This window comes from Geotrypetes seraphini, chromosome 15 (assembly GCF_902459505.1).
Source record: "Geotrypetes seraphini chromosome 15, aGeoSer1.1, whole genome shotgun sequence".
NCBI classification, from domain to species: Eukaryota; Metazoa; Chordata; class Amphibia; order Gymnophiona; family Dermophiidae; genus Geotrypetes; species Geotrypetes seraphini.
Window position 1 is genome coordinate 13,311,690 of NC_047098.1, and position 25,712 is coordinate 13,337,401.

At 42.5% G+C, this 25,712-nt stretch overlaps 1 protein-coding gene across 10 annotated transcripts in view; it reads left to right on the forward strand.

Moving 5' to 3' along the window:
- The window catches only part of CHD5 (chromodomain helicase DNA binding protein 5), a 244,062-nt gene that overhangs the window by 106,188 nt on the left and 112,162 nt on the right, over positions 1-25,712 (forward strand). For all 10 annotated transcript variants that reach the window (XM_033922353.1, XM_033922361.1, XM_033922357.1 and 7 more), the window contains 4 exons: positions 2,309-2,520; positions 13,286-13,417; positions 16,884-16,992; positions 18,257-18,448. In XM_033922353.1, coding sequence (XP_033778244.1) covers positions 2,309-2,520; positions 13,286-13,417; positions 16,884-16,992; positions 18,257-18,448 — 645 coding nt within the window. The remainder of the gene's footprint in view (positions 1-2,308; positions 2,521-13,285; positions 13,418-16,883; positions 16,993-18,256; positions 18,449-25,712) is intronic.

Consider the following 25,712-nt stretch of genomic DNA (forward strand, 5'->3'; position numbering starts at 1 on the left):
CCTGCATCGCTTTGACTGACCAACTCGGGCTACACTGCCCAGGACTTAGTAGTGGATCTTCAGATGTCCTGCAAAATTCTGCTTTACTACCACCATACCAGTGGTCTCTTCTCTCTTTCCTGCTCCTCTACAATTCTCTCGGTCCCCTAAATTAAGCCACTGGATAGCATACAACACTTGAGGTGTGTTAGGCTGGAGAGGCGAATGAGAGAAAGCATACATATAAGTGCGTTATTTGTACTCTTTTCCCAGCATCACTGGGATGAGAGTGTAAATTGCTAGCATTTTCGGAAAGTCTTGTGTCACAACACATCATTAAAAATTAAACGAGGTAAAAAAAAAAAAAAAAGAAGACTTTAAGAGAGGGCAGTGAAGCCCTTTTACGAAAACATGATATGATTGAAACATTCGAGATACTGAACGGAATAGACTTAGTAGATAAAGACAGGTTGTTCACCCTCTCCAAGGTAGGGAGAATGATGGGCATTGAAAGGGGATAGATTCTGTATGAACGTAAGGAAAGTTCTACCCAGAGAGTGGTAGAAAACTGGAACGCTCTCCCGGAGACTGTCATAGGGGAAAACACCCTCCAGGGATTCAAGACAAAGTTGGACAAGTTCCTGCTAAACTGGAACGTACGCAGGTGAGGCTGGGCTCATTTAGAGACTGGTCTTTGACCTGGGGGCCGCCGCGTGAGCGGACTGCTGGGCACGATGGACCACAGGTCTGACCCAGCAGCGGCAATTTTTATGTTCTTATATTAAGCTCTTACCCCTGGATTCTGTATGTAGGCCCGGATTCTATAAGTGGAGCCTACTGGTAGGTGCCTAACTTAAAAAAATTTTAATTGGTTAACTGGTGCTGATAATTGAAAGTGTTAAAAAATTTTTTTTTTAAAAACAATTCAAAAAAGTTAATTTTCTGATAGGCACCTAACTCGGTAGGCGTGATGTAGATGTCTATACCAAGGTGCCTACCCATAAAGTAGGCATAAGAACATAAGCAGTGCCTCTGCTGGGTCAGACCAGGGGTCCATCCTGCCCAGCAGTCCGCTCACGGGGCGGCCCATCAGATCCAGGACCTGTATAGTGATCTCTATCTATACCCTTCTATCCCTTTTTTCTTCTATCTATCTATACCTGGTTAGAAATGGAGTTTGGGAATGAATTGAGTTAGACGCTGTTATTTTAGGCCAAGAAAACCCTGGCCTAGTATACCGATGCCTAAGATTTTGATGCCTACTAGGGCCTAACTTGAGTTAGGCGTGATTCTACGAATAGCGTCTAACTTTGAATGGCTTGCGGTAGGTGGCGTCTTCCTAGGCACCTAGTCATTTAGTTGCAGTTTATAGACTCAGGCCTTTGGGTCCAGATATTCAATGCCGGGCTGTTTCTGGTGACCGGCATTGAATATAACCATTGGATTCTGGAAAATGGTAGGCAGTGTATCAAATGTTTAAATAAACATAAATATCCAGTCTTATTTTGGCTGCTAAAAACTTACCCGGCCATGCCAATATTCTGCGCTAACCGGCTAAGTTTATAGCAGCCAAAGTTAGACCAGCTATTTAAGTGGCCTGATTTGGCTGCTTGACCAGCGATCTGAATTTCATGGATAGCTGCCTAAGTGGTACGACATAGCCACCTGTCCGGTAGCCACTAACCACTAACTGCTATATTCAGCGGCCATCTTGAGCTGAATATTAGTACTTAGGCGGATAACTAAGGGAAACCATCCCATGTCATTCTTTAATGTCTTTCTCAACTTCAGTCCATCCACACCAGCATTCTTCAATGCAAGGCTTGAGGGTCAGTGGCTGATTCTTATTTAAACCAAGTATAGGATAATGAAGCCATTGTGACCTCACTGATGAGTTTGGCTCTGAGGCATTGGTGGAATGCGGCATTATGACATCACAATCTCAGCTTTGGTATGTTGCTACTTTTTGTTCAGTGGTTGGGCCCATTCATACTCTGATTCTTCCCTCTCTCCTTAAAGAATGACACAGGGAAGGTTTCCCATGGTTAACCGCAGGGACAGGGACAAATTCTGTCCCTGTGTCCTCTATGTGCTATTTAGCTGACCAGGGACCATTCCAGGCCAGCTAAATAGCGTTGAATATTGGGTAGAGTTAGTCAAATCCTTGAAAAAAATATTACCACCCAGTTTAGTAAAATGGCCCCAATGTGTAGTGTACTCTAAGCATTGAAATGCTAGATTTTATTTTCCATTTTAAATGGGCTTTTTAAAAGAGGTTCTTAATAATAATCCTTCATTTTGGTTCCTCTTTTGGTTGTTAACCGTGAAGCTGGAGTTGTATCACACTGTGATGTTCAGGAACTACCAAAGAAAAAATGACATGGATGACCCGCCGCCATTTGACTATGGCTCCGGAGACGAGGACGGCAAATGTGAGAAGAGAAAAAACAAAGACCCCCAATATGCAAAGATGGAGGAGAAGTACTATCGCTATGGCATTAAACCGGAGTGGATGGTGATCCACAGGATCATGAACCACAGGTAAGAACGGAAGAGAAAGGCTGCGGCAGATAGGGAAGAAAGATGGATGGATTAGTGCGAAGAGGAAGGACGGACAATGAACGACGACAATAGGACAGATCGGAGAGAGATAGTAAAGCATAGGTTAGAAAGCAAGACCACTTATTAGAATATCATTGAGCCGATTCTTTATGCATTTTCTATCTTAGCATTAATCAGATCTTCGCATGATTAAATGATATAAAGAAAATTTATAAGAGACTATTGGCTATTTTGACAGTAGTGACTATTCAATCAATTTTAAGGGCTCCTTTTACTGAGGGCTCCTTTTACAAAGGTGCGTTAGGGCCTTAACACATGGAATAGCGCGTGCTAGCTGCTACCGCCTCCTCTTGAGTAGACAGTAGTTTTTCGACTAGCGCGCGCTAATCCGGTGCGTGCACTAAAAATGCTAGCGCACCTTTGTAAAAGGTGCCCTAAGGTGCGTTAAGGCCTTAACACGCGGAATAGCGCGTGCTAGCTGCTACCGCCTCCTCTTGAGTAGACAGTAGTTTTTCGACTAGCGCGCGCTAATCCGGTGCGTGCACTAAAAATGCTAGCGCACCTTTGTAAAAGGAGCCCTAAGGTGCGTTAAGGCCTTAACACGCGGAATAGCGCGTGCTAGCTGCTACCGCCTCCTCTTGAGTAGACAGTAGTTTTTCGACTAGCGCGCGCTAATCCGGTGCGTGCACTAAAAATGCTAGCGCACCTTTGTAAAAGGAGCCCTAAGGTGCGTTAGGGCCTTAACACGCGGAATAGCGCGTGCTAGCTGCTACCGCCTCCTCTTGAGTAGACAGTAGTTTTTCGACTAGCGCGCGCTAATCCGGTGCGTGCACTAAAAATGCTAGCGCACCGTTGTAAAAGGAGCCCTAAGGTGCGTTAGGGCCTTAACACGCGGAATAGCGCGTGCTAGCTGCTACCGCCTCCTCTTGAGTAGACAGTAGTTTTTCGACTAGCGCGCGCTAATCCGGTGCGTGCACTAAAAATGCTAGCGCACCTTTGTAAAAGGAGCCCTAAGGTGCGTTAGGGCCTTAACACGCGGAATAGCGCGTGCTAGCTGCTACCGCCTCCTCTTGAGTAGACAGTAGTTTTTCGACTAGCGCGCGCTAATCCGGTGCGTGCACTAAAAATGCTAGCGCACCGTTGTAAAAGGAGCCCTAAGGTGCGTTAAGGCCTTAACACGCGGAATAGCGCGTGCTAGCTGCTACCGCCTCCTCTTGAGTAGACAGCAGTTTTTCGACTAGCGCGCGCTAATCCGGTGCGTGCACTAAAAATGCTAGCGCACCTTTGTAAAAGGAGCCCTAAGGTGCGTTAAGGCCTTAACACGCGGAATAGCGCGTGCTAGCTGCTACCGCCTCCTCTTGAGTAGACAGTAGTTTTTCGACTAGCGCGCGCTAATCCGGTGCGTGCACTAAAAATGCTAGCGCACCTTTGTAAAAGGAGCCCTAAGGTGCGTTAAGGCCTTAACACGTGGAATAGCGCGTGCTAGCTGCTACCGCCTCCTCTTGAGTAGACAGTAGTTTTTCGACTAGCGCGCGCTAATCCGGTGCGTGCACTAAAAATGCTAGCGCACCTTTGTAAAAGGAGCCCTAAGGTGCGTTAAGGCCTTAACACGCGGAATAGCGCGTGCTAGCTGCTACCGCCTCCTCTTGAGTAGACAGTAGTTTTTCGACTAGAGCGCGCTAATCCGGTGCGTGCACTAAAAATGCTAGCGCACCTTTGTAAAAGGAGCCCTAAGGTGCGTTAAGGCCTTAACACGCGGAATAGCGCGCTCTAAAATGCCCCACGCGCTAGCTTCTACCGCCTCCTCTTCAGTAGGCAGCAGTTTTTCAGCTAGCGTACGCTAGAGCTCGCACTAACCCGGTGCGTGTGCTAAAAACGCTAGCGCACCTTTATAAAAGGAGCCCTAACATGCGTTGGGGCCTTAGCGCGCGGAATAGCGTGCGCTAAATTGCCGCACGCACTAGACCTTAACGCCAGCATTGAGCTGGCGTTATTCTAGAAGCGTAGCGCGCGGTAATTTCGTGCGTGCGCTAAAAACGCTAGCGTGCCTTAGTAAACGGAGCCCTAAGTATGGAAGGATTCGACGTCATTATCGTTTCAGTTTTGGTGGAATTCTGTTTGTCTGATTGGGAAATCTGAATCAGTTGTTATGGAAAAGAGAGGGAATAAAGCAAAATTTGCTAAAAATATAGCTACCTGTTACAAAATTTGTGGAAAATAATAAGGTTAGAGGTGAATAATATGCATATGTATGTTTGAGAATGACGTCACGCTCTCTATATGAGGGGGGTAGGGTGGGGGTGGGGGAGTTATTTATTTTGGACCTATATGTATCCCTTGCTTATGTTATGTTAATTGTTAAGATCATATACTCTTTGTGTCTTTCTAAATATCAATACAAGGACTTAAAGTTTGTAGTCACTTCATGTAATTTTTGTAATTTGTAATTTTTATATGTGTGGATCTTCAGATAGCACCTGGGCACTATACACCCAGCTGCTGCGGCTCTTTGTCGGTCCAGCCTTTATTAAATTTTTCATACACAACTTATATTGTAATTTTTTCTTATAATTCTGTTAGAGTAAACTTTTTTAAATAAAAAGACCGCCACTTAACTTATAGTGATCTTGTCTCTATCCTGCATTCACCTCTCCCGACATGCATGTTTCAGATTGAAACTTTTCATCAGGGTCGAGGGAAACTATAATAAAACACAGCATAGCTGTCCTTATTTTTTTCATAAATCAAACACAATATAATAACAGCTAAGCCTCTACTGCGATTTAGAATATTATAAAAACAGAGCAAACCAGTTTCAATCTGAAACATGCATGTGGGGAGAGGTGAATGCAGGATAGAGACAAGATCAGTATAAGTTAAGTGACGGTCTTTTTATTTAAAAAAGTTTACTTTCACAGAATTATAACAAAAAATTACAAAATTACATGAAGTGACTACAAACTTTAAGTCCTTGTATTGATATTTAGAAAGACACAAAGAGTATATGATCTTATTGAATTCAACAGTGGTTATTTAATGATTAGGATGTTAATTGTTAAAACATTTTGAAAGTATATTCTACTGTCTAATTGTTTTAGGTGGAAATGTTTTCAATAAAAAATATTTGAACTTAAAGAAAAAAAAAAAAGGAGCCGATTCATTTTCCTTAGGGCTCCTTTTACTAAGGTGCGCTAGGGCATTAATGCTTGGAATTGCCGTGCGCACTAGACCTTAACGCCAGCATTGAGCTGGCGTTGGTTCTAGGCGCGTAGTGCGCGGTAATATCCTGCGTGTGCTAAAAACGCTAGCGCACCTTAGTAAAAGGAGCCCTTAGTAAAAACTGACATCGAGAAGAGGAAAAATAAACCTCGTATTAAAAGACCAGGAACAACAGATTGGGGGAGGACCAATGAATTCCCAGCATGCAACGATGAAAAGACTCTACTTAGAATAACCAAGCACCAACTTTAATAACGGACATACAAAAGCCCGACAAGGGACCATGTTTCGGCAGAAAAAAAAAAAGCTTGTCTCGGGGAGGGGGAGAGGGGGGGGAGTGTCAAAATGATTCTGTCATGTGTGTGAAAGAATATATAAGGTGCAGTGGTAACGGCATCTGATACTAGTCAACTAATTGACTCCTGCCTTACATCAGTGTCAAAAAATTCAAAATTATAAAGTGCTTTACACTGGACAGAAGAATTTCGACCCCTGAGACAGGCGTTTTGTTCCACTGAAACATGATCCCATGTCGGGTCTTTGGACAGTTATTGCTTAAGTATTTTTAAAGTTGGTGCTTGGTTGTTTTTAGAAGAGTATTTTAGGCTCAGATTCTCGAAACTCGGGTTCAGGAAATATTTTAAAGCATTTCTGTACCAAGACAGGGAGCCAACCCAGAAGTCACTGAAATGGTAATTGTAAAAGCCCATTTCTAAACTGTCTAATCTAATGCAACTCCTGGGACATAACGATGAGTCAACGATGACCTACTTGAACTTGTAACTACTCGTATTTGTAACTATGACCTAACTGTATCAATACCTTTACTGATCTACGTAGCAACTCTACTGAATGTTCATGTCAAACTGTCCATTGCAACTTGCTGAGTAACTGACCCAACCTCTTGTAATGTAATCCGACCTTGAACCGAATAGGTAAAGGCGGAATAGAAAACCAGATTAACATAACATAATATTCCTAAATTAGCCACCAGCATTTACACCAGCCTTTGGGAGGCTTAAATACTGCAGCCCCTCATTAGGCATTGAAATGCACGCCTAGCTATTTTTTCTTTAATCGTGGCGTGCCCTTTGCAGAAAACGAGTTTAGTTCCAATCATTTCATCATTTAACTTTGGATGCCATGTATTAAATCCCCCCCCCACCAATGCCTCAGTGCTGATTGCAGCCTAATTACTGTCTACTAATGCAACTGTCAGCACCCCACCTGCAAAAGAAAAATGTCGGGCACACCCCAATAGTTGCTTAGGCCAGATTTGCAAGTATCATGTGTAAAAAGGAACCAAAAATGGTGTTTGCCTATTTAATTTTCTTTTCAAACAAGTTTCAAGTTTATTTAAAAAAATTTTATACCGCCTAATCAGACTTCTAGGCAGTGTACATCAATAAAAATAGTATGTAATGCACATTAAAATTAAAATAAGATAACTAAATTACATTACATCACATTAGGGATTTCTATTCCGCCATTACCTTGCGGTTCAAGGCGGCTTACAAAAGATTTATAAACAGGGTTACAATGGGAGAACAATAGATTTGCTAGAGGGGTAGAGAGTAGATCTTTTGATATTTAAATTAGAGGGTAAAACCTTATTAGGGTAGATTAGTACATGAGACAGACAGAGACGACGTATATCCACCGAGGGGAAGGGGGAGGGGATGAATTACAATATAGAGAGAAAAGGAACATAAAAAGGAAAGACAAGAGGAGGGGAATGTGCATCGTATGGTTCTTATAAGAACAGTTATAGGCCAAAAGCATCAGTCAAGAGAAATGTTTTTAGTTTTGGTTTAAAATGGTTTTGTGTTGTTTCTTCACCTAAATAATTTGGTATAGAGTTCCAGAGCGAGGGACCGGCAACCGTGAAATTATTGGATCGCAAAGTATTGATGGGTTTTAGGGAAGGAAGAGTGAGAAGATTTTTAGGAGACTGAGCGAAGGGACCTGAGTGGAGTGTAAGGAATGAGGAGTCCCAAAGTTTCAGATTCAATTGATGGACTAGTTATCGTATTAAATCATTTAATGCCCAGAAAAAAAAACCAACTTTGACCAAACAGTTATAAAATAACCCTCTCGAGAAAAAATTCATAAGGTTATCGAAAGCTGTTCACTTAATTCTGATCCAAGGTCAAACCTTTTCTTTTCAAGGACGTGAGAGCAGCTGAGATCCCTCTTTTGCCTACAGCACTTAAGATCTCGCTTCTTCTTTGAGCATGAACTGATCCATCAGCAGAGAATAACAAACGCTTCATAAAAAGCTATCCCCCCCTCTCGTGCTTTCCCATCCCCCCTTTCACTTTTGTTTTATTTTTATTTCAATGTATTTTTATCACCCAGCGTTCTTTCCCTCTGACTATGTCTGTCCCTTGTCAGTTTTCAAACCCCCCAATTTAATTTTCATTCATCTAAGGTGTTGTTTTTAACTTATCTTATCTCTTATGTTTTACTTAACTTACTTTTATAAATTTTATTTTAAACTGTCTAGCTAACGCTTGATAGACGGTATATCAAATGATAAATGAACATGGAAACTCGGGGCCCTCTTTTACGACGCATTTTAGCACGTAGGTAGCGCACGCTAAATCAACGCATGCGCTAACCGCTAACGCGTCCAGAGGATAACATGCACACGACGTTAGCGTTTAGCGCATGCTTAGTGTGCGCTAATATTTATCGCACGCTAAAAAGCATAGCGCACTTTAGTAAAAGAGGGGGCTGGAGTTTTGAGATTTTTTTTGTCTCATTACCGTACCATGATTGCATTGTGACATTAAACTTGTCATTCTTCTAAGTTACTTGTACCTGGACCCTCACCTCTCATGTACGGGCTTCTACTTAATTCCTGCTAACCGCATCGAACGTCACGGCGTATCGCAGTATACAATTAAAACTTTATGTTATGTTTATGTTACAAGTTTGTCCTCGTCACGGGTCCAAAAAACATATTTTCATTTTTCCCTTGCTGTTATTTCCTCCAAAGGCCATCACGAGGCTGAGAAATATGCCACAGCCCTCCAGCGACCTTTTTTAGCCTCCTTGGGCGGTTGCAGCAACGGTTAATTCTATTTTCATTCGGAGCAACACACATACTCGGGATCTGTGAACCGCCTTTGACTGTGAAAGTCAAACGCTACGGGTTTTATGAGGCCTTAAATTTGCTTTTTGCTAATTATAATATTCAAAAAGCTGATGCCACCCTGAATAGGCGATTTGTGGTCTCTCAGTAAATCTGCCAGGTTCTGTGCAGGGGGAAAGAAATGTTTCGTTTTCAAAATGATGCATCCTATCAATCACCCGGGTTACATATTCCATTAGAGCTGGTGCCTCATGATTTTATTGCCACAACTGTTTCCATGGCAACGCTTTATTACTGTATTTCCCCCCCCACACACGCATGCTGCTGGCGCACCATGGCAGAACTCATATTATGGCAGGCTAATCACAGCATCTTCATACCATGTTGGCAAATCTGCCTCTCTATAATTTGCAATGCTTTTTGGTCAGTCTGTCAGTCAGGCTCCAAAGAGAAATAAGTATGCTGTCTTTTTGGGTCATTAACTGATCGCTTTGCATTCCGTAGGGTTTGCTCTCTCTATGTCACCAAAAATTGCCCCTTACTAACCTGAACTGAACCTGAAATATGCAGATTAAAATTGTCTTTATGCAGTCTTGTGGACTTTGCTTGGGGTCTATGCCTGTAGGGGGCGGCACTTACACTTTTACCTGCTGAGAAGGGACCCTGCCAGTCTTGGGAGCAGGGTTAAGAAATTGAATGTGTTTGTGTAGATGCCGGGGGGGGGGGGGGGTTTGTCATTTTTTGACAGATCTTTCTACTAGTATATGATTGTGATTTCTAATGAGTCATGTTAACAGTTGTGATTTTAATGGCAGTGAGTTTTTAAGATTTTATTTTCATTGTTTATATTGTGCGTCTTAATGTTTATTATGTGTTATTTCTAAGCTGCTTAGAATGTGAGATAATGCGTGGTATAAATTCTGTAAATAAATAAATTGTGTACATGGAGGAAATGGATATCAAATTTAGCTCCGGAGAACCTGACAGACCAGCTTACCAAAATAAGAGCTCCTTTTACAAAGCCTTAATGCGCAGAATAGCGCCGTGCTAAATTTCCGCACGCGCTAGCCGCTACTGCCTTATGGAGCGAATACACCTCGCCCCCCCTGGCGTTCTGCTGCTGTTCGTCGCCCACTCGCCTCCTGCTGCTGCTGGTGCTGGTCGCCGCCCTCTTACCCACTCGCCGCCACAGGAAAGGAAGAGAAGGGCCGGCGGCGTGCAATCGGGCCCACAAGTCTTGTGATTGGCTGGCCCGGACCTTGTCTCTGACGTCAGAATTGACATAGGGGGAAGGCTTGTGGGCCTGATTGCACACCGCCGACCCTTCCCTTCGTGGAGCTGTGGCAGCAGTGGGCGAGCGGCGGACCAGGGAGGAGGAATTGGCGCGGCAGGGAGGAAGGACAAAGGCTGGAAGGCAGTGAGGGGGAGGGGGCAAGAACTCGGGACATAGAAAGGAAGGAGGGAGGGAGGGAATAGAAAGAGACAATTGTTGGGCCTGAGGAAAGAAAGAAAGAAAAGAAAAGAACTATCTCGTGCAACCTGAAATTTTATTTATTTCTTCCATTTGTGCGTCGCACAAACCTATACAAGCTCTTGGCGACATTACAGAGGAAGGGGTTAGAAGAGGGTAGGGAGGACATTGTAGGACAGGAAGATACAGGAGGAGAAGAGGATACAAGTGATTAGGTGTCAAATAGATGAGTTTTCAGTTTCTTCCGGAATTTGGTGTGGTTAGGTTCCGTCCTGGTCATTTCAGTAAGGTCATTCCAAGTTTCAACGCCTAGAAAGGTGAGCATGGAGTGGAAAACACGTTTGTATTCAGATTTTTTGTGGAAGGGAGATTTAGGAAGTATTCTGTTGAGGGTTCTGCGGGAAGTAGACAACAAAGGTAGGATTTAAATTTAGTGATCAAAATCTGTCTGCTGCAGTATATTTGTCTAGGGGGCTGGGTTCAGAGGCACAATTTGGTTCAGAATTTTTTTTTTCTTGGTTTTTTTCCTCCTCTAAATCTAGGGTGCATCTTATGGTCAGGTGCGTCTTATGGAGTGAAAAATATGGTACATATCTTTATAAAAATCCCTTATGCTGTTCAATAACGCATAAAAAAATATAAAATATGGGAAATAAATTTTCCCTTTCTTTTGTATTATTCATTTTTAATGTTTATGATAGTTATTAGGCATATATTGTAATTAGTTTGTCCCTACCTACCGCCTATACAATATCTTTGCCTAATTTTTGAAACTCCTGAACACCTATGTTCTGCTTTTAAATATGTATGCACACCGTTTAGACGGCTTGATAGGCAGTATATCCAAATAAAAATAAACTTGAAACTTCAGAACCCAAATCTCTTGCACTTGAGCCACAAAAGAATCAAATGGGGGCCATCGCCACACTTCTAAGCCCCTCTATTTAGTCCTGTTTACATCAATTTTATATTGTTAATACAGATAATTAGAATTGAAGCATTTATCTGTGAAGAGACGAGTTCTTATCGCTCCAATTCCACTAATGAATGATGATCATTGAAACTTCCAGCGGCTCTGCGAGATAAACTCTTCTCCGTGCTCATGTGTTAGTTTAATCTTTATATTCCCTTCTACCCAGACCTGAGTTTTGCCTTTTTGGTATCTTCAGAAGGGGTTGAGTATGTTGTATATCTAAGTTTAGATAGTTAGACAAATAAAAAAATATTTGATATAATGTTTGTAAGAGTGTCTGGAGCTTGAATGGAGTAATTGTTGGTTATATATTAGCTTATGTTTTGTTTTTATTTTTTTAGTGTCACAATTCTTATAATCCCTCCTGAAGACGCCAATAAGGCGAAACTCAGGTCAGGGTAGAGGGGAGTATAAAGATTGTACTAACACATGAGCACGGAGAAGCGTTTATCCCACAGAGCCGCTGGAAGTTTCAACGATCGTCGTTCATTAGTGGAGTTGGAGCGATAAGAGCTCGTCTTTCAAAGATAAGTGCTGCAACTCTAATTATCTGTTTTAACAATATAAAATCGATGTAAGCAGGACTAAGTGGAGGGGCTTCAAAGTGTGGTGATGGCCCCCATTTGATTCTTTTGCGGCTCAAGTGCAGGAGATTTGGGTTTATAGACCCGTTAGGACGTTGAGATCTGAGGGAGCCATGAGATTAACGGCGATTAATATTTTTCCTGACATCTCAAAACAGTTTCTGCAACTTAAGACTCGCGTCTTAGCTGTGGGAGCCTTATTTTTTCTTAAGTTTTCGTGTAAGTGTTTGGTGACATATCAGAATACTAAGTATATTTTTGTTGACCCAGCTCACTTAGAAACTTTTCTTCAAGATAAACCTAAATTAGACATATTGCCTGTAACTAATACAGAGGTTGAGATTGAGTGAAATTAGAATGTTTATTAGCCTTTCCTAGGAGGTTATGAAATATTGTTATAGTTCTTTTTCCTTATTTTCTTGGAAATCCCTACAGGACAATCAGACCCCTTAATAATGTGGACTTGATAAGATAATTTTCTTTTATTGTGATATATTTTTCTTGAATCTGTTTATTGCCTAAGTTGTTATTTTGTAACAAATCAATAAATTTATAAATAAATAATAAAAAAAAGAGATTAACAGCGATTAAGGAAAAAAGCATATGATATATACTTTCAAAAACAAGAATGCTTTGTATTGCTGGGGTACATTTGTGGAATAGCACACCTGGACTTCTAAGATTATGCATGAATTGTGCTAACTTTAAGAAGCTACTAAAGACACAACTGTTTGTTGATACCAACATGGAATGAGAATGAAATTTCTTCTTCAACTTCTTCACCGTAAAAAATGAGATAATAGAGATTGTTTTATGTTAATATGATTTTATGGTTAATTTTATGAATGTTTGCTTAGATAACCTTGATAGGCGGTATATAAAATCCTAATAAACTTTTGAAGAGCCCATCGTACAACAATGCACGCAAATCATTGGAACGCCCACTGCACGCAAATCATTGGAACGCTCATGCTCTTTCCATGGCCAAACTCTTTTTTTTTTTTTTCAGATTTGTAAACTAAAATTTACATGCACCTAAAAAGATACACATGTAAATTCTAATTGGTAGTGTCAATTACCAATTGACGATTGTTACTGCCCAATTATCAGCTCTGATTGGCTCATTATTCAAAGAAGTTGCATGTGCAAATTGGACATGTGTCCAAATTTGTGCGCTTGGCTCAAAGAACCATATATAGAATCTAGGGGAATATATACGAAATGGTAATGGTAAAATAGCTAGGTTGGCAACCCTGGCCAAAGGTCATGCCATGCTCAGCACGGAAGAAGATCTTGGTTGTACTGCCAATTTCGGAAATGCACACACAAAGAAAGACATCGATCGGGTGTTCCTGCTTATGTTCTTCAATCTTGCTTTCTTTTAATTCTCTCTGTTCTAGTTTTGATAAAAAGGGAGACGCCCATTACTTGATCAAGTGGAAAGATCTGCCATATGACCAGTGTACTTGGGAGATCGATGACATCAATATTCCAGACTATGAAAGCTTGAAACAGTCTTACTGGAACCACAGGTACAACATATTATGCTCAGAGAGAAGACTGTGACAGATAAAGATATAGTAAAGTATTCATTAAGCTCTTTATCAGGTAATGCATGAACTTGAGTTTTTATCAACAAGGGTTATTCATTATTTCTATAGTACTACTTGGCATACACAGCACTGTACAGAGTCACGAAGGAGACAGTCCCTGCTCGTAGGAGCTTACAATCTAAACAGGATAGACAAATAGAATGCCAGGGTGGGGGAGAATGAATAATCTACTGGCTAGGTTGGTGGGCAGTGGGGAGTAGGGTTATGGATTGAAGGCTATATCAAAAAGGTGGGTTTTCAGTCTGCTTTTAAACAAGGGAAGGGAAGGGGCATGACGGACGAACTCAGGTAGTTTATTCCAGGCATACGGAGCAGCTAGATGAAAGGAACAAAATCTGGAACTGGCAGTGGAGGAGAAGGGTACAGATAAAAGCAGCTTATCTGAGGAACGGAGTATAAGCAGAGAGAAGAGAAGAGAGATACTGAGGGGCTACAGAACGAACACATTTGTAGGTTAGTAATAGGAGTTTGAACTGTGTGCGAAGGCAGATAGGGAGCCAGTGAAGTGATTTAAGGAGAGGGGTGACGTGAGCGTAGCGAGGTTGGTAGAAGATGAGTCGTGCAGCAGAGTTTTGTACAGATGGCAGAGGGAAGAAGCAGTTCAGCGAGAATCAGTTAGAAGTAGATTGCAGTGGACAAGGGTCTGGGTAGTGTGCTCAGAGAAGAAGGGCCGAATTTTGGCGATGTTGTAGAAATAAAAGTGACAGGCTTTAGCAGTCTGTTGGATGTGCGTAGAAAATAAGAAGTTATAATGAATGTGATATTGTAACCCACCTTGTTAAAGGGGGTTAGAACCAAATAAGCTATACACTATAAAGATTGCGAGCAGAGAAGACTGGAACGATGACAGTATTATTTACAGAGACGGAGAACAGAGGGAGAGGAGCGGAGGAAAGAGGAGCAGCTCAGTCTTTGACATGTTTAGCATCAGAAAAACCCAAAAATGGGAAGAGGCACAAACAATAAATAAGGGTAATCTTCCCTGACCCTAAAGCGGGGGTGAGGGGAGAGGCAGCTCGAACCAACAAACTCTAAATAATATATAAATTACTAGTATTTTAGCCCGTTACATTAACGGGTGCTAGAATATATGTCTGTCTGTCTTTATTTCTGTTTCTCGCTCTGCCCTGCTGTCTTTCTTTCTGTCTGTCTCTCTCCCTGGCCCCCTTTATCTGTCTGTCTTTCTGTGCCTCTCCCTGTCCCTGTGTCTTTCTTCTTTTCTTTCTGTCTCCCTTCCTCCCGCTGGTGCTAGAATATATGTCTGTCTTTCTTTCTGTTTCCCTTCCTCCCGCTGTCTTTCTTTCTGTCTCTCTTCCTCCCGCTGTCTTTCTTTCTGTCTCTCTCCCTCCCTGGCCCCCTTTGTCTGTCTGTCTTTCTGTGTCTCTCCCTGTGTCTTTCTTCTTTTCTTTCTGTCTCCCTTCCTCCCGTTGGTGCTAGAATATATGTCTGTCTTTCTTTCTGTTTCTCTCCCTACCCCTGTATTTTTCTTTCTGTCTCTCTTCCTCCCGCTGTCTTTCTTTCTGTCTCTCTCCCTCCCTGGCCCCCTTTGTTTGTCTGTCTTTCTGTCTCTCTCCCTGCCACTGTCCCTGTGTCTTTCTTCCTATCTCCTTCCCTACTTTCCTGTGCATCAGCCGCAGCATTCCCTCTCCCTCCATTTCCCTGTGCATCAGCATTTTTTCCCTCAGTCTAGCTCCTCCTGTCCGCCGGCAAGACCGCAAGAGAGGAGCCTGCACGAACCGAACAGCCCGAGCCCCGACCAGTTTAACTTTCCGGCGGCTCCTCTCACGATCGCCGCCTTCTCCGACGCAGCAGCCCAAGCTCCGACCAGTTTAACTTTCCGGCGGCACCTCAAACTTCGGCCCGGCCTGTAGGTCAGTAGTTTCTCGGGCTGACCGCCATCCACTGCTGGTGGCTCCGTGCTCCATGCTCGCCCGCCGCGGCCTACAGCCACAGTGGCCGACATCTACCTCGGGGGAAGAAAGAAAGAGAGAGAGATTCGCGCGCTTGCGCACTCCTACCTGCGGTGCCCTACAGCTCACGGAAAACGGGAGCACCCATGTGGGAGTGCGCATGCGTGGTTTAAGGTTTTATTATATTAGATAAATTATTGTGATAGAACGGGGAGCCCTCAGTCACACAGCTCGCAATGGGGACACAGTCCCTAATGCACCAGCTGTCACATGCACAGCTGTTATATTATCTAGAGTTTGTTGGTTCGAGCTGTCTCTCCCCTCACCCCCGCTTTAGGGTCAGGGAAGATTACCCTTATTTATTTATTTAGCATCAGATGGTGGCAGGACATCAAGGCAGCAATGTCAACCAAACAGGCTGACTTTTTCTTAGATTTTAGATGAAGTTTTGAGTGTAGAGAGGTAGATCTAGGAGTCGTCAGCATATAGGTGATACTGGAAGCCATGGGAAGAGATCAGGGCACCAGGGGAGGAAGTGTAGGGAGAGAAAAGAAGGGGTCCTGGCTGAACCCTGGGGTACGTCAACCGCTAGCAGGGTAGCAGCAGATGAGGACCTACCAACACATGCACTAAAGGTATGATGGGAGAGGTAGGAGGCAAACCAGGAGAGGACAGATTTGAGGAACCCAAGCGAGGACAGAATATCAAGGAGTAAGCAGTGATTTACAGTATCAAAGGCAGCAGGTAGGTCAAGAAGAATGAGGATCGAGCAAAGGCCCTTAGATCTGGCCAGGAACAGGTCATTGCAGTCTCTATGGCATTTAGGGGGCGAAAGACTGATTGTAGAGGATCAAGAGACTGTCGAGATGAAAGGAAGTCAAAGCATGGTACTGTTTATTTTCAACATTAAAATGTTTTTGCATAGTTTCTTGATGCCGATTGTTGATAACAAATGGAAATAAAAGAAAGGAAAATAAGGCGATCCCTCTTCTATTGGACTAAATACATTTTTGACAAGTTTTCAAAGGCAGAGCCCTCTCCTTCAGGTTAGTTATGAGCTAAAGATGACACGATCAAAATATTTATAGTGAAACATGAAAAGCATTGTAATGACAGTCTCAAAGGAGTCCTTTTGTTTTGATTGGTTTTATTTCTGCCTAAGAGGCTACCACCCTACTTATTCCGCCAGTGAATATTTCTATAGAGCAAATGATTAAAACGGCAGAGGCAGGTGGTCCCGTAATGGCTTGCCAATTTAATGAGTCGAGATTTTGTTGTGAGAAGCAGAACCCTAGTTGCATCTGACGGGGTGGACTCTGGACCTTGAGAGTGTATGCCTCAATAAATTGGTTAGTCTTTACACCTGGGCAGACTTCCAGCGGAGCTGTGAAAATAGTTCAATATTATTTAATCGATGAACTTTGTCAAGTTGGGATTTCGTAATGATTTTGTGAGTTTCAATTATGCCTTTTTAGGGAGCTGATGTTGGGAGAAGATGGAAGACCCCCAAAGAGTCTGAGCAAGAAAGTCAGAAAGCTCAGTGACGAAAAATTGCAGAAGCCACCATTAACCCCCAATGTTGATGTAAGTGGCAGACGGGGTGAGGTTGGTTATGCAAGTATAAAGGCAGTTAGTGGTGAATAATTAAACTCATGGATAGGAAAGCAAGATCGCTCTTCAAATGCTAACATTATTTTAGATCCACTAAAGAGGTTGAAATCTAATTAGAGCAAACCTGTATCGAACCCTCAAACATTTGGATGTAGGACCTTAAGAACCTAAAGGACTTTGAAATACAGTGGAACCTAGGTTTGCGAGTAACCCGGTTTGCGAGTGTTTTGCAAGACGAGCAAAACACTCAGCAAACTTTTGACTCGCAAACCGAGCACTGCCCCGATAAACGAGCACTTACAGCCCAAGAAGCGCCGCTTCGGGGGATTCCTCTTCTGTCTTCCAGCCAGCCTTCCACGTCGGGTGCCTTCCGCAGGTTGGAGGGCCTCTGTCTGGGCCTGCGCAGCCGGGTGCTGACCCGCCTGCGCGTTGCGTGTGACGCACACAGCGTCAATCATCGGCGTTGTGCGTGTCATGTGCGGCATGCGGGTGGGGCGGCGCTCGGTTGCATGGGCTCGGGTGGGGGCTCTCCAGCATGCGGGGGGGGGGCATCCGACGTGGAGGAATGGCTGGCGGATGGAGGAAGCATCCCTCTGAAGCGACACTGCGGGGTTCTCTGGTGGCTGGCTGAATAAAACCCAGATATTAACTGTCGGCACCTCTCCAGGTACCAGCACTGAATATGCAGATAATTCGTGGCCTGCCAAAAGTCACCTAGGCATGGACAACACTGAGCTGCAGTACCCAGAGAGCTACCCAGTCAACTTAGGACAGCCTTTTTGAGAATTGGATCTTGATTCTGCCCCCAGATCACCCAAGCACTAACCAGATGATGCCATAGTGTTCAGATAGAATCTTAAAAATATCCTGTGGTTACCCAGTCAGTGCCAGTTAAACAGAGTGGAACCTCTCCTACCCCATTCACAAGCATTGACTATCAAACCCCATTAACAAGAATTGAATATCAATCTCCTAAGTCAATAGAAGGTTAAGTAGCTTACTCAAGATCACAAGGAGGCACAATGGGATTTAAACTGGGCTTCCCTGATTCTCATCCCAGTACTCTAACTACTAGGCTCCTCCCCCACAGTAGGCATGCAAATCTGTCATGTATAATCATTAAGGATATCCTATAATCCCGACTGACTGTTGGTCCCTCAGGACAGTCTTGTGTATTAGCACTGGGGACTTGGATTTATCACCTACGGAGGTTCTAATGTGTTATTTTCCTTTGTAGCCTACCGTTAAGTTTGACAAGCAGCCTTGGTACATCAATGCAACGGGAGGAACTTTGCATCCTTACCAGCTAGAAGGCCTAAATTGGCTGCGGTTTTCCTGGGCTCAAGGAACGGATACTATTCTTGCAGATGAGATGGGGTTGGGGAAAACAGTCCAGACCATTGTGTTTCTCTACTCCTTGTACAAAGAGGTGAGGCTCTCGTCATCCATGCAATATTCTTGTAATATAGCTTAACCATGTCCAGCGCAATTTCATAGGAGTGTCAGGGGCCAATTAAAAACGTTTCTTTTTTTTTCTAAAATGTGCTGTTAAAGAATTCCACTGATACGATACGTTTTCTTTGTTATTTCCAGGTTTTATTCATTTAATATTGTAAATCACCTCGAATCAGCATGTTTGGGCACTTCATTGGCTGTATTTATTATATTTATCCCCTCTTTTACAAAGGTGCGCTATGCTTTTTAGCGCGCGCTAAATATTACCACGCGCTAAACACTCATGCATTCATGTTATCCTATGGACACGTGAACGGTTAGCGCATGTGTTGATTCAGCATGCGCTAAAACGCTTATCGCGCCTTTGTAAAAGAGGGCCTTAGACATTTTGCTACTGTTATGCTGTTAACAAAATTGCAAGTTGTTGTTATTTTTTTTAATTCTTTATTCATTTTCAAACTTACAATAAGTGTGACATATGTTCAAACAAATTAACAATAAATACATCACTTAATAATCATCATTGGTACAAAACATAAACTCTTATCACCCCCCTTCCCACCCTTTCCTACTATATAATAAAATATCTTATAGAATATGTAATAATAAAATTACCCCCCCTCCCCCCCCCCACTATTGAACTTGTAAATTTAAGGGAAACAATTTCATCTAAATAGTACAATAAGAACATAAGAGCATAAGAATTTGCCTCTGCTGGGTCAGACCAGTGGTCCATCCCGCCCAGCGGTCCGCTCCCGCGGCGGCCCTCCAGGCCCATCACCTGTGCAATGGTCCCTGACTATTCCTCTAACCTACCTCAACTCCTATCTGTACCCCTCAATCCCCTTATCTTCTAGGAACCTATCCAAACCTGCTCTGAAGCCCTGTAACGTGCTCTGGCCTATCACGGCCTCCGGCAGCGCGTTCCATGTGTCCACCACCCTCTGGGTGAAAAAGAACTTCCTAGCGTTTGTTAATGGCTCCCACACATCTTGAAATTTCCTGAAACATCCCCGCTGTATTGCAATAAATCTCTCCATTTTATAAACATGACATAAAGAATTCCACCAGAAATTATAATTTAATCTACTCCAATCTTTCCAATTATACGTAATTTGTTGAATGGCAACCCCAGTCATTATAAGTAATAATTTGTTATTATTTGTAGAAATCTGACTTTTTGCTCTCATTGCCATACCAAATAGCACAGTATCATAGGATAATGCCACTGGGTTATCTAATAAACAATTAATTGGGTCCCAAATTGATTTCCAGAAATTCATAATAAATGGGCAATAGAATAATAAATGATCTAAAAGTCCCTGCTTCGAGATGACAGTGCCAACATTTATTAGACATAGAGGAGTGTGTGGCACAGTGGTTGAAGCTACATCCTCAGCACCCTGGGGTTGTGGGTTCAAACCCCACGCTGCTCCTTGTGACCCTGGGCAAGTCACTTAATCCTCCTTAGCCCCCGGTACGTTAGATAGATTGTGAGCCCACCGGGACAGACAGGGAAAATGCTTGAGTACCTGATTGTAAAACCGCTTAGATAACCTTGATAGGCGGTATATAAAAAATCCTAATAAAGCTATCCAATTTTTGTAACCGAACAGGGGTCCATAATGCTCTATGTAACAGAAAAATCCAAGTTTGTCTCATAGATGCTGACACTGTACATTCTCATCCTCCAAGGGCGAATCTCTTCAAAAAAGGCGGTTAATAAAGCCCAGTAAAGAAATATCTCGATCACATCACCATGATACCGTACGCGCTCACTAACCAGGCTGAGTCGTTTGTTTAGAGCAGTGTCTCGCAAACGTCCGGAAGCTGCGGCACACTAAACCCTCTGCTGTGGCTGGAGGGCGTCCGGAATTACGGAGACATCAACGCGATGATGTCGTGCGCATGCGTAAAGGCCCTCCAGCTGACTGCCTGCAGAACGTGCCTCGTGGTTTTGTAAAAGGGGGCATAAATGTTGCAACCTGTCCAAAATGTCTCTTTAATTCAATCAGATTTGATCGTTTTACTCCCCTTCTACCAAAATTACATTGGCTTCCAGTTCAGTTTCACTTCTAATACAAACTGCGCGCTTTAATGCACTACGCCTTGTTTGAACAAGACGTCCAAGTTTAACCTGCCCTTATGCACGTCCAAAGCCCACCCATAACACTCCTCCACCATGCCCATCTCGAGCTCTGGACGCACAGAGGCCAGGAGACCACCCTAGACATCCAGAAAGGCGGTTTCAATTAGCACGATTAGGACATCCAAGTGCCGATTTATAATGATTTTTGGTTGTTTATTTATTTTTTTTTTTATTATGATCTCCATAGTAACATAGATGATGGCAGTTAAAGACCTGTGTGGTCCATCCAGTCTGCCCAACACTCACATTCATTTTTGAGGCATTGTTAAACCAACAATCCGGTAATTATTCATTTTACTTGCTAAGTTTAATTTTATTTGCTAAGTTCCAATATATGAGTAATACTTTTAAAACCAATTGGCGGAAATATTTTTTCACTCGGAATGTCTTCCTTTCCTTTCACAATTGTACTTCACCCCCTCCATCCTTGCGTTTCCCGTTAGTCACATGTCTAATTTTAGTTCTGTTATTCGTATTGTAATTTTATTTTATTTTTTTTTTTACCTCAAAATCTTTTTATTATAACTTGCTTAGAAATCCTGATAAGCGATTTTATCAAATTTTAAACTTGGAAGGATGGCAAAATGTCAACACAGAGGCTAAATAAGAAGACACGAATCCATTAAAGGCCTCAAAGATGAAACAAAGTGCTTTAAATATAATTTTATATTCTATTGTTAATTAATGGAGACAAGTCAATGAAGTTGAACAAGAGAAATCCTTGGGATCCCTGTCAACACTCTGGCAGCAGCATTTTGAGCTTCCTGTAAAGGTCTCAAAAGAACTTTGAGTAAGCCTAACAATAAGCTGTTAAAGTAGTCAAAACATAGAAAAATGAAAAACTGTATTAGTAATCCAAAGTAGGAAAAACTCAAAATGTCTTGAAGACATTTCAACATTTTCATCTTTGAAAGACAGTAGAAATTACCTTTGAGACTTCTTGTGTCATTGATAACTTTGAATCAAAAATTACACCGAGATTTCTCGTCTTATCCAACACTGGTAATTCCAGATTCCCAAGTGTAATCCTTTTTGGAATAAACCAAAAAAACTCTGTGGAGTGACGATGTTCCTAAATGGACTTTATTTGAAAGTGTCAAAGTTCCAAAGGTCCACTGAAATCATCCACATAAAATAATTCCATCCACATAAGAGCCTTAAAGGACCTAGTCCGCTAGGGATACAGGACCCAACACGGTCCGCGTTTTGACAAAAAATCTTCTTCAGGGGTCCCTGGGAGTCCTATAAAGGTGAGTACGTGGGAAACAATTGTGTGGTGAGCCGGAAGTGAGACACTGCTTGTGTTTGCAACATTCTAGAGCTCAGCTTGTGATGTCATAATGCCTCATTCCACCAATGCCTAAGCTCCCGTCCTCATCTGCACAAGCCTCAAACACTTTAAAATCATACGTAGCAACATTCTAGAACTCAGACTGTGATGTCATAATGCCTCATTCCACCAATGCCTAAGCTCCGTCCTCATCTGCACAAGCCTCAAAACACTTTAAAATCATACGTAGCAACATTCTAGAACTCAGACTGTGATGTCATAATGCCTCATTCCACCAATGCCTAAGCTCCGTCCTCATCTGCACAAGCCTCCAACACTTTAAAATCATACGTAGCAACATTCTAGAGCTCAGATTGTGATGTCATAATGCTTCATTCCACCAATGCCTAAGCTCCGTCCTCATCTGCACAAGCCTCAAAACACTTTAAAATCATACGTAGCAACATTCTAGAACTCAGACTGTGATGTCATAATGCCTCATTCCACCAATGCCTAAGCTCCGTCCTCATCTGCACAAGCCTCCAACACTTTAAAAGCATAAGTAGCAAAAAACAAAAGGAATTGACCTCAAAATATCCACAAAGAAGAAAATCCAGAGAAAACAAAAAAAAACTCTGTGGAGTGACGATGTTCCTAAATGGACTTTATTTGAAAGTGTCAAAGTTCCAAAGGTACACTGAAATCATCCACATAAAATAATTCCATCCACATAAAAGTAAATCATCCACATAAAATAATTCCATCCACATAAAAATAAATCAACCACATAGGACCCTTAAAGGACCTAGTTCGCTAGGGATACAGGACCCAACACGGTCCGCGTTTCGACAAAAAGTCTTCTTCAGAGGTCCCTGTGGGTCCTATAAAGGTGAGTACGTGGGAAACAATTGTGTGGTGAGCCGGAAGTGAGACACCGCTTGCATTTTGGAATAACAGAAGAAGAAAAATGTGATAACAATAGTACATTTGTTTTTGTCACATTAAGTTTAATCAATGTCCCATTAACCGTTGATTGTAAACAGAGCTGTAATAAAGTTGGCACAGCGGTTAAAACTTGATCCCCGATACCCTGAAGTTGTGGGTTCAAACCCACGCAGCTCCTTGTGACCCTGGGCAAGTCACTTAATCCCTCCATTGCCCCAGGTACATTAGACAAGATTGTGAGCTTGCCAGGACAGACAGGGAAAAATGCTTGAGTACCTGAATAAGTTCATGCAAACCATTCTGAACTCCCCTGGGAGAACAGTATAGAAAATTAATTAAATGAATAATCTTAGTTACGATTTATGTGATCCAACATATCTGGTTAACTACCTGAGCACCGGCATTGAATATTGGCGGGGTCCAAATAATTCCTGGCTCTGCCATGACTCCACTCTTGGACCACTCTGGTATTAACTAGAGAGTGCCATAGGGATCAGAGCAGATAATCAGCACTACTGTCTAGTCCAGGGGTAGGCAATTCCGGTCCTCGAGAGCCGGAGCCAGGTCAGGTTTTCAGGATAGCCACAATAAATAGGCATGAGATAGATTTGCATCTCAAGGAGGCAGTGCATGCAAATCCATCTCATACATATTCATGGTGGATATCCTGAAAACCTGACCTGGCTCCGGCTCTCGAGGACCGGAATTGCCTACCCCTGGTCTAGTCAAATGCCTCTGGATATCTGCTCCTGGACCAACCAGTATGATTCTACCCAGTTAATTTTTTTTCCGCATAATAGTACAAGGATTAGTTGCATAGGAAAACCTTCTTCCAATGAGCACGCTTTTTATTTGGAATTGAAAAAGCTCTCTCGTTTCCATGCCCTCATTCTACGAGCTCCTTAGTACATATCACAATGGATCCACAGTTAATATGTGTCACATGCCTGGTTCTCTCCTGTTATCTTATCTCCTATTAATTTAAAATCCAATTAGAAAGTGATCATTGGATCTCATTGGCTTCCTGTTTGCATTGTCTCACCTTGTGTCTCATGCCACTTGCACTTAGAAAGTTTCCCCCTGAGAGCCTGGTGAATATTGTTCCCTTGGAATTTCCACCAGCTCCTTTTTCCCAATCAATATCTCTTTGATTAAAGTCGTCCTTAGTTACTGCTGCTTTCTTTCCTTCCCTCAGTTGCTTAACTAATCTCCATGCTTAATGGATTTTCGTCCATGTCAAACATTCCAGGTGGCCTAGAGCAAACGACCAATAGCTAATGATTTTCTGCAGTCATTTAATTTGATCAGTATCTGTGAAGATCCTGTTGTAGTTTCTCAGCCATGTTAATAGCTTTTCATTGGACTAACTTAATACATTGCTGTCCAGCTTTTGAACATCGGGCTCCCTGTCTCAGGTCAACGCAGAACGACCTATGAATAATAATAGACGGTTGCCCAGGCACATCCTGTCCACCTCCACCTCCCCAGCTCTGGTTTCACAGTCTTTTTATTGTACAACTTGCAACAGCTTTCAAAACGTAAGAACATAAGAATTTGCCACTGCTGGATCAGACCAGTGGTCCATCGTGCCCAGCAGTCCACTCCTGCGGTGGCCCCCAGGTCAAAGACCAGTGCCCGGAGTCTAGCCTTACCTGCGTACGTTCTGGTTCAGCAGGAACTTGTCTAACTTTATCTTGAATCCCTGGAGGGTGTTTTCCCCTATAACAGCCTCCGGAAGAGCGTTCCAGTTTTCCACCACTCTATGGGTGAAGAAGAACTTCCTTACGTTTATACGGAATCTATCCCCTTTTAACTTTAGAGAGTGTCCTCTCATTTTCTCTACCTTGGACAACTTGTCCTTATCTACTAAGTCTATTCCCTTCATTATTTTGAATGTTTCGACCATGTCCCCTCTCAGTCTCCTCTTTTCAAGGGAGAAGAGGCCCAGTTTCTCTAATCTCTCACTGTATGGCAACTCCTTCAGCCCCCTTAACCATTTTAGTCTCTCTTCTGTGGACCCTCTCGAGTAGTACCGTGTCCTTCTTCATGTACGGCGACCAATGCTGGACGCAGTATTCCAGGTGGGGGCGTACCATGGTGCTGTATCCCTGTAGTGACGATGCTCCAAAACCTCATAAGAGGCTGCATTCCTAATCCCACAATTACAGTCATTTTAAAATCATTTGCAAGCACACCATTAAAAATGAAAATAACTTATGCTTCAGTAAACTGTTTTAATCATTTCTGGTCACTGCTCTGTATGCATATATGGGAGTTGTGTATAAGCACAGCTGTGGGAAGGGATTCCCCCACCCCATGTCTTTGGCTTCTAACAAGTTCAGTTTAGTTTAGTTTTATTAGGATTTTATATACCACCTATCAAGGTTATCTAAGCGGTTTTTACAATTAGGTACTCAAGTATTTTCCCTATCTGTCCCGGTGGGCTCACAATCTATCTAATGTACCTGGGGCTATGGAGGATTAAGTGTGAGGGTCTGTGAAGAAAAAGAAAGAAATATAGAACCCATTAACATACAACTACAAAGAAAATCAGAATTCAGATAAATCTAAATCCATTGCAAATCTTACAAAAAAAAAAAAAAGTCCCAATCACCTCTCAATAGAAATTTCCTTATCAATCAAAAATCTCTCAAACCGAGTCAGATAAATATGCTGTATATATTACATGCATCATTTAAAGTCATCAAACATTTACAGGGGAACTGCAGAATAGGTACCTTTAATATAAGAAATTCCTTATGGTACAGTTGAGTTGCTTTTGCCATATCCAGAAAAATCTAGACAGGACCGCCACAAAACTTGAGTATCCTTCCTACAGAATTTTTCCCGCTCAGTTGAAAGATTAATCAAGAG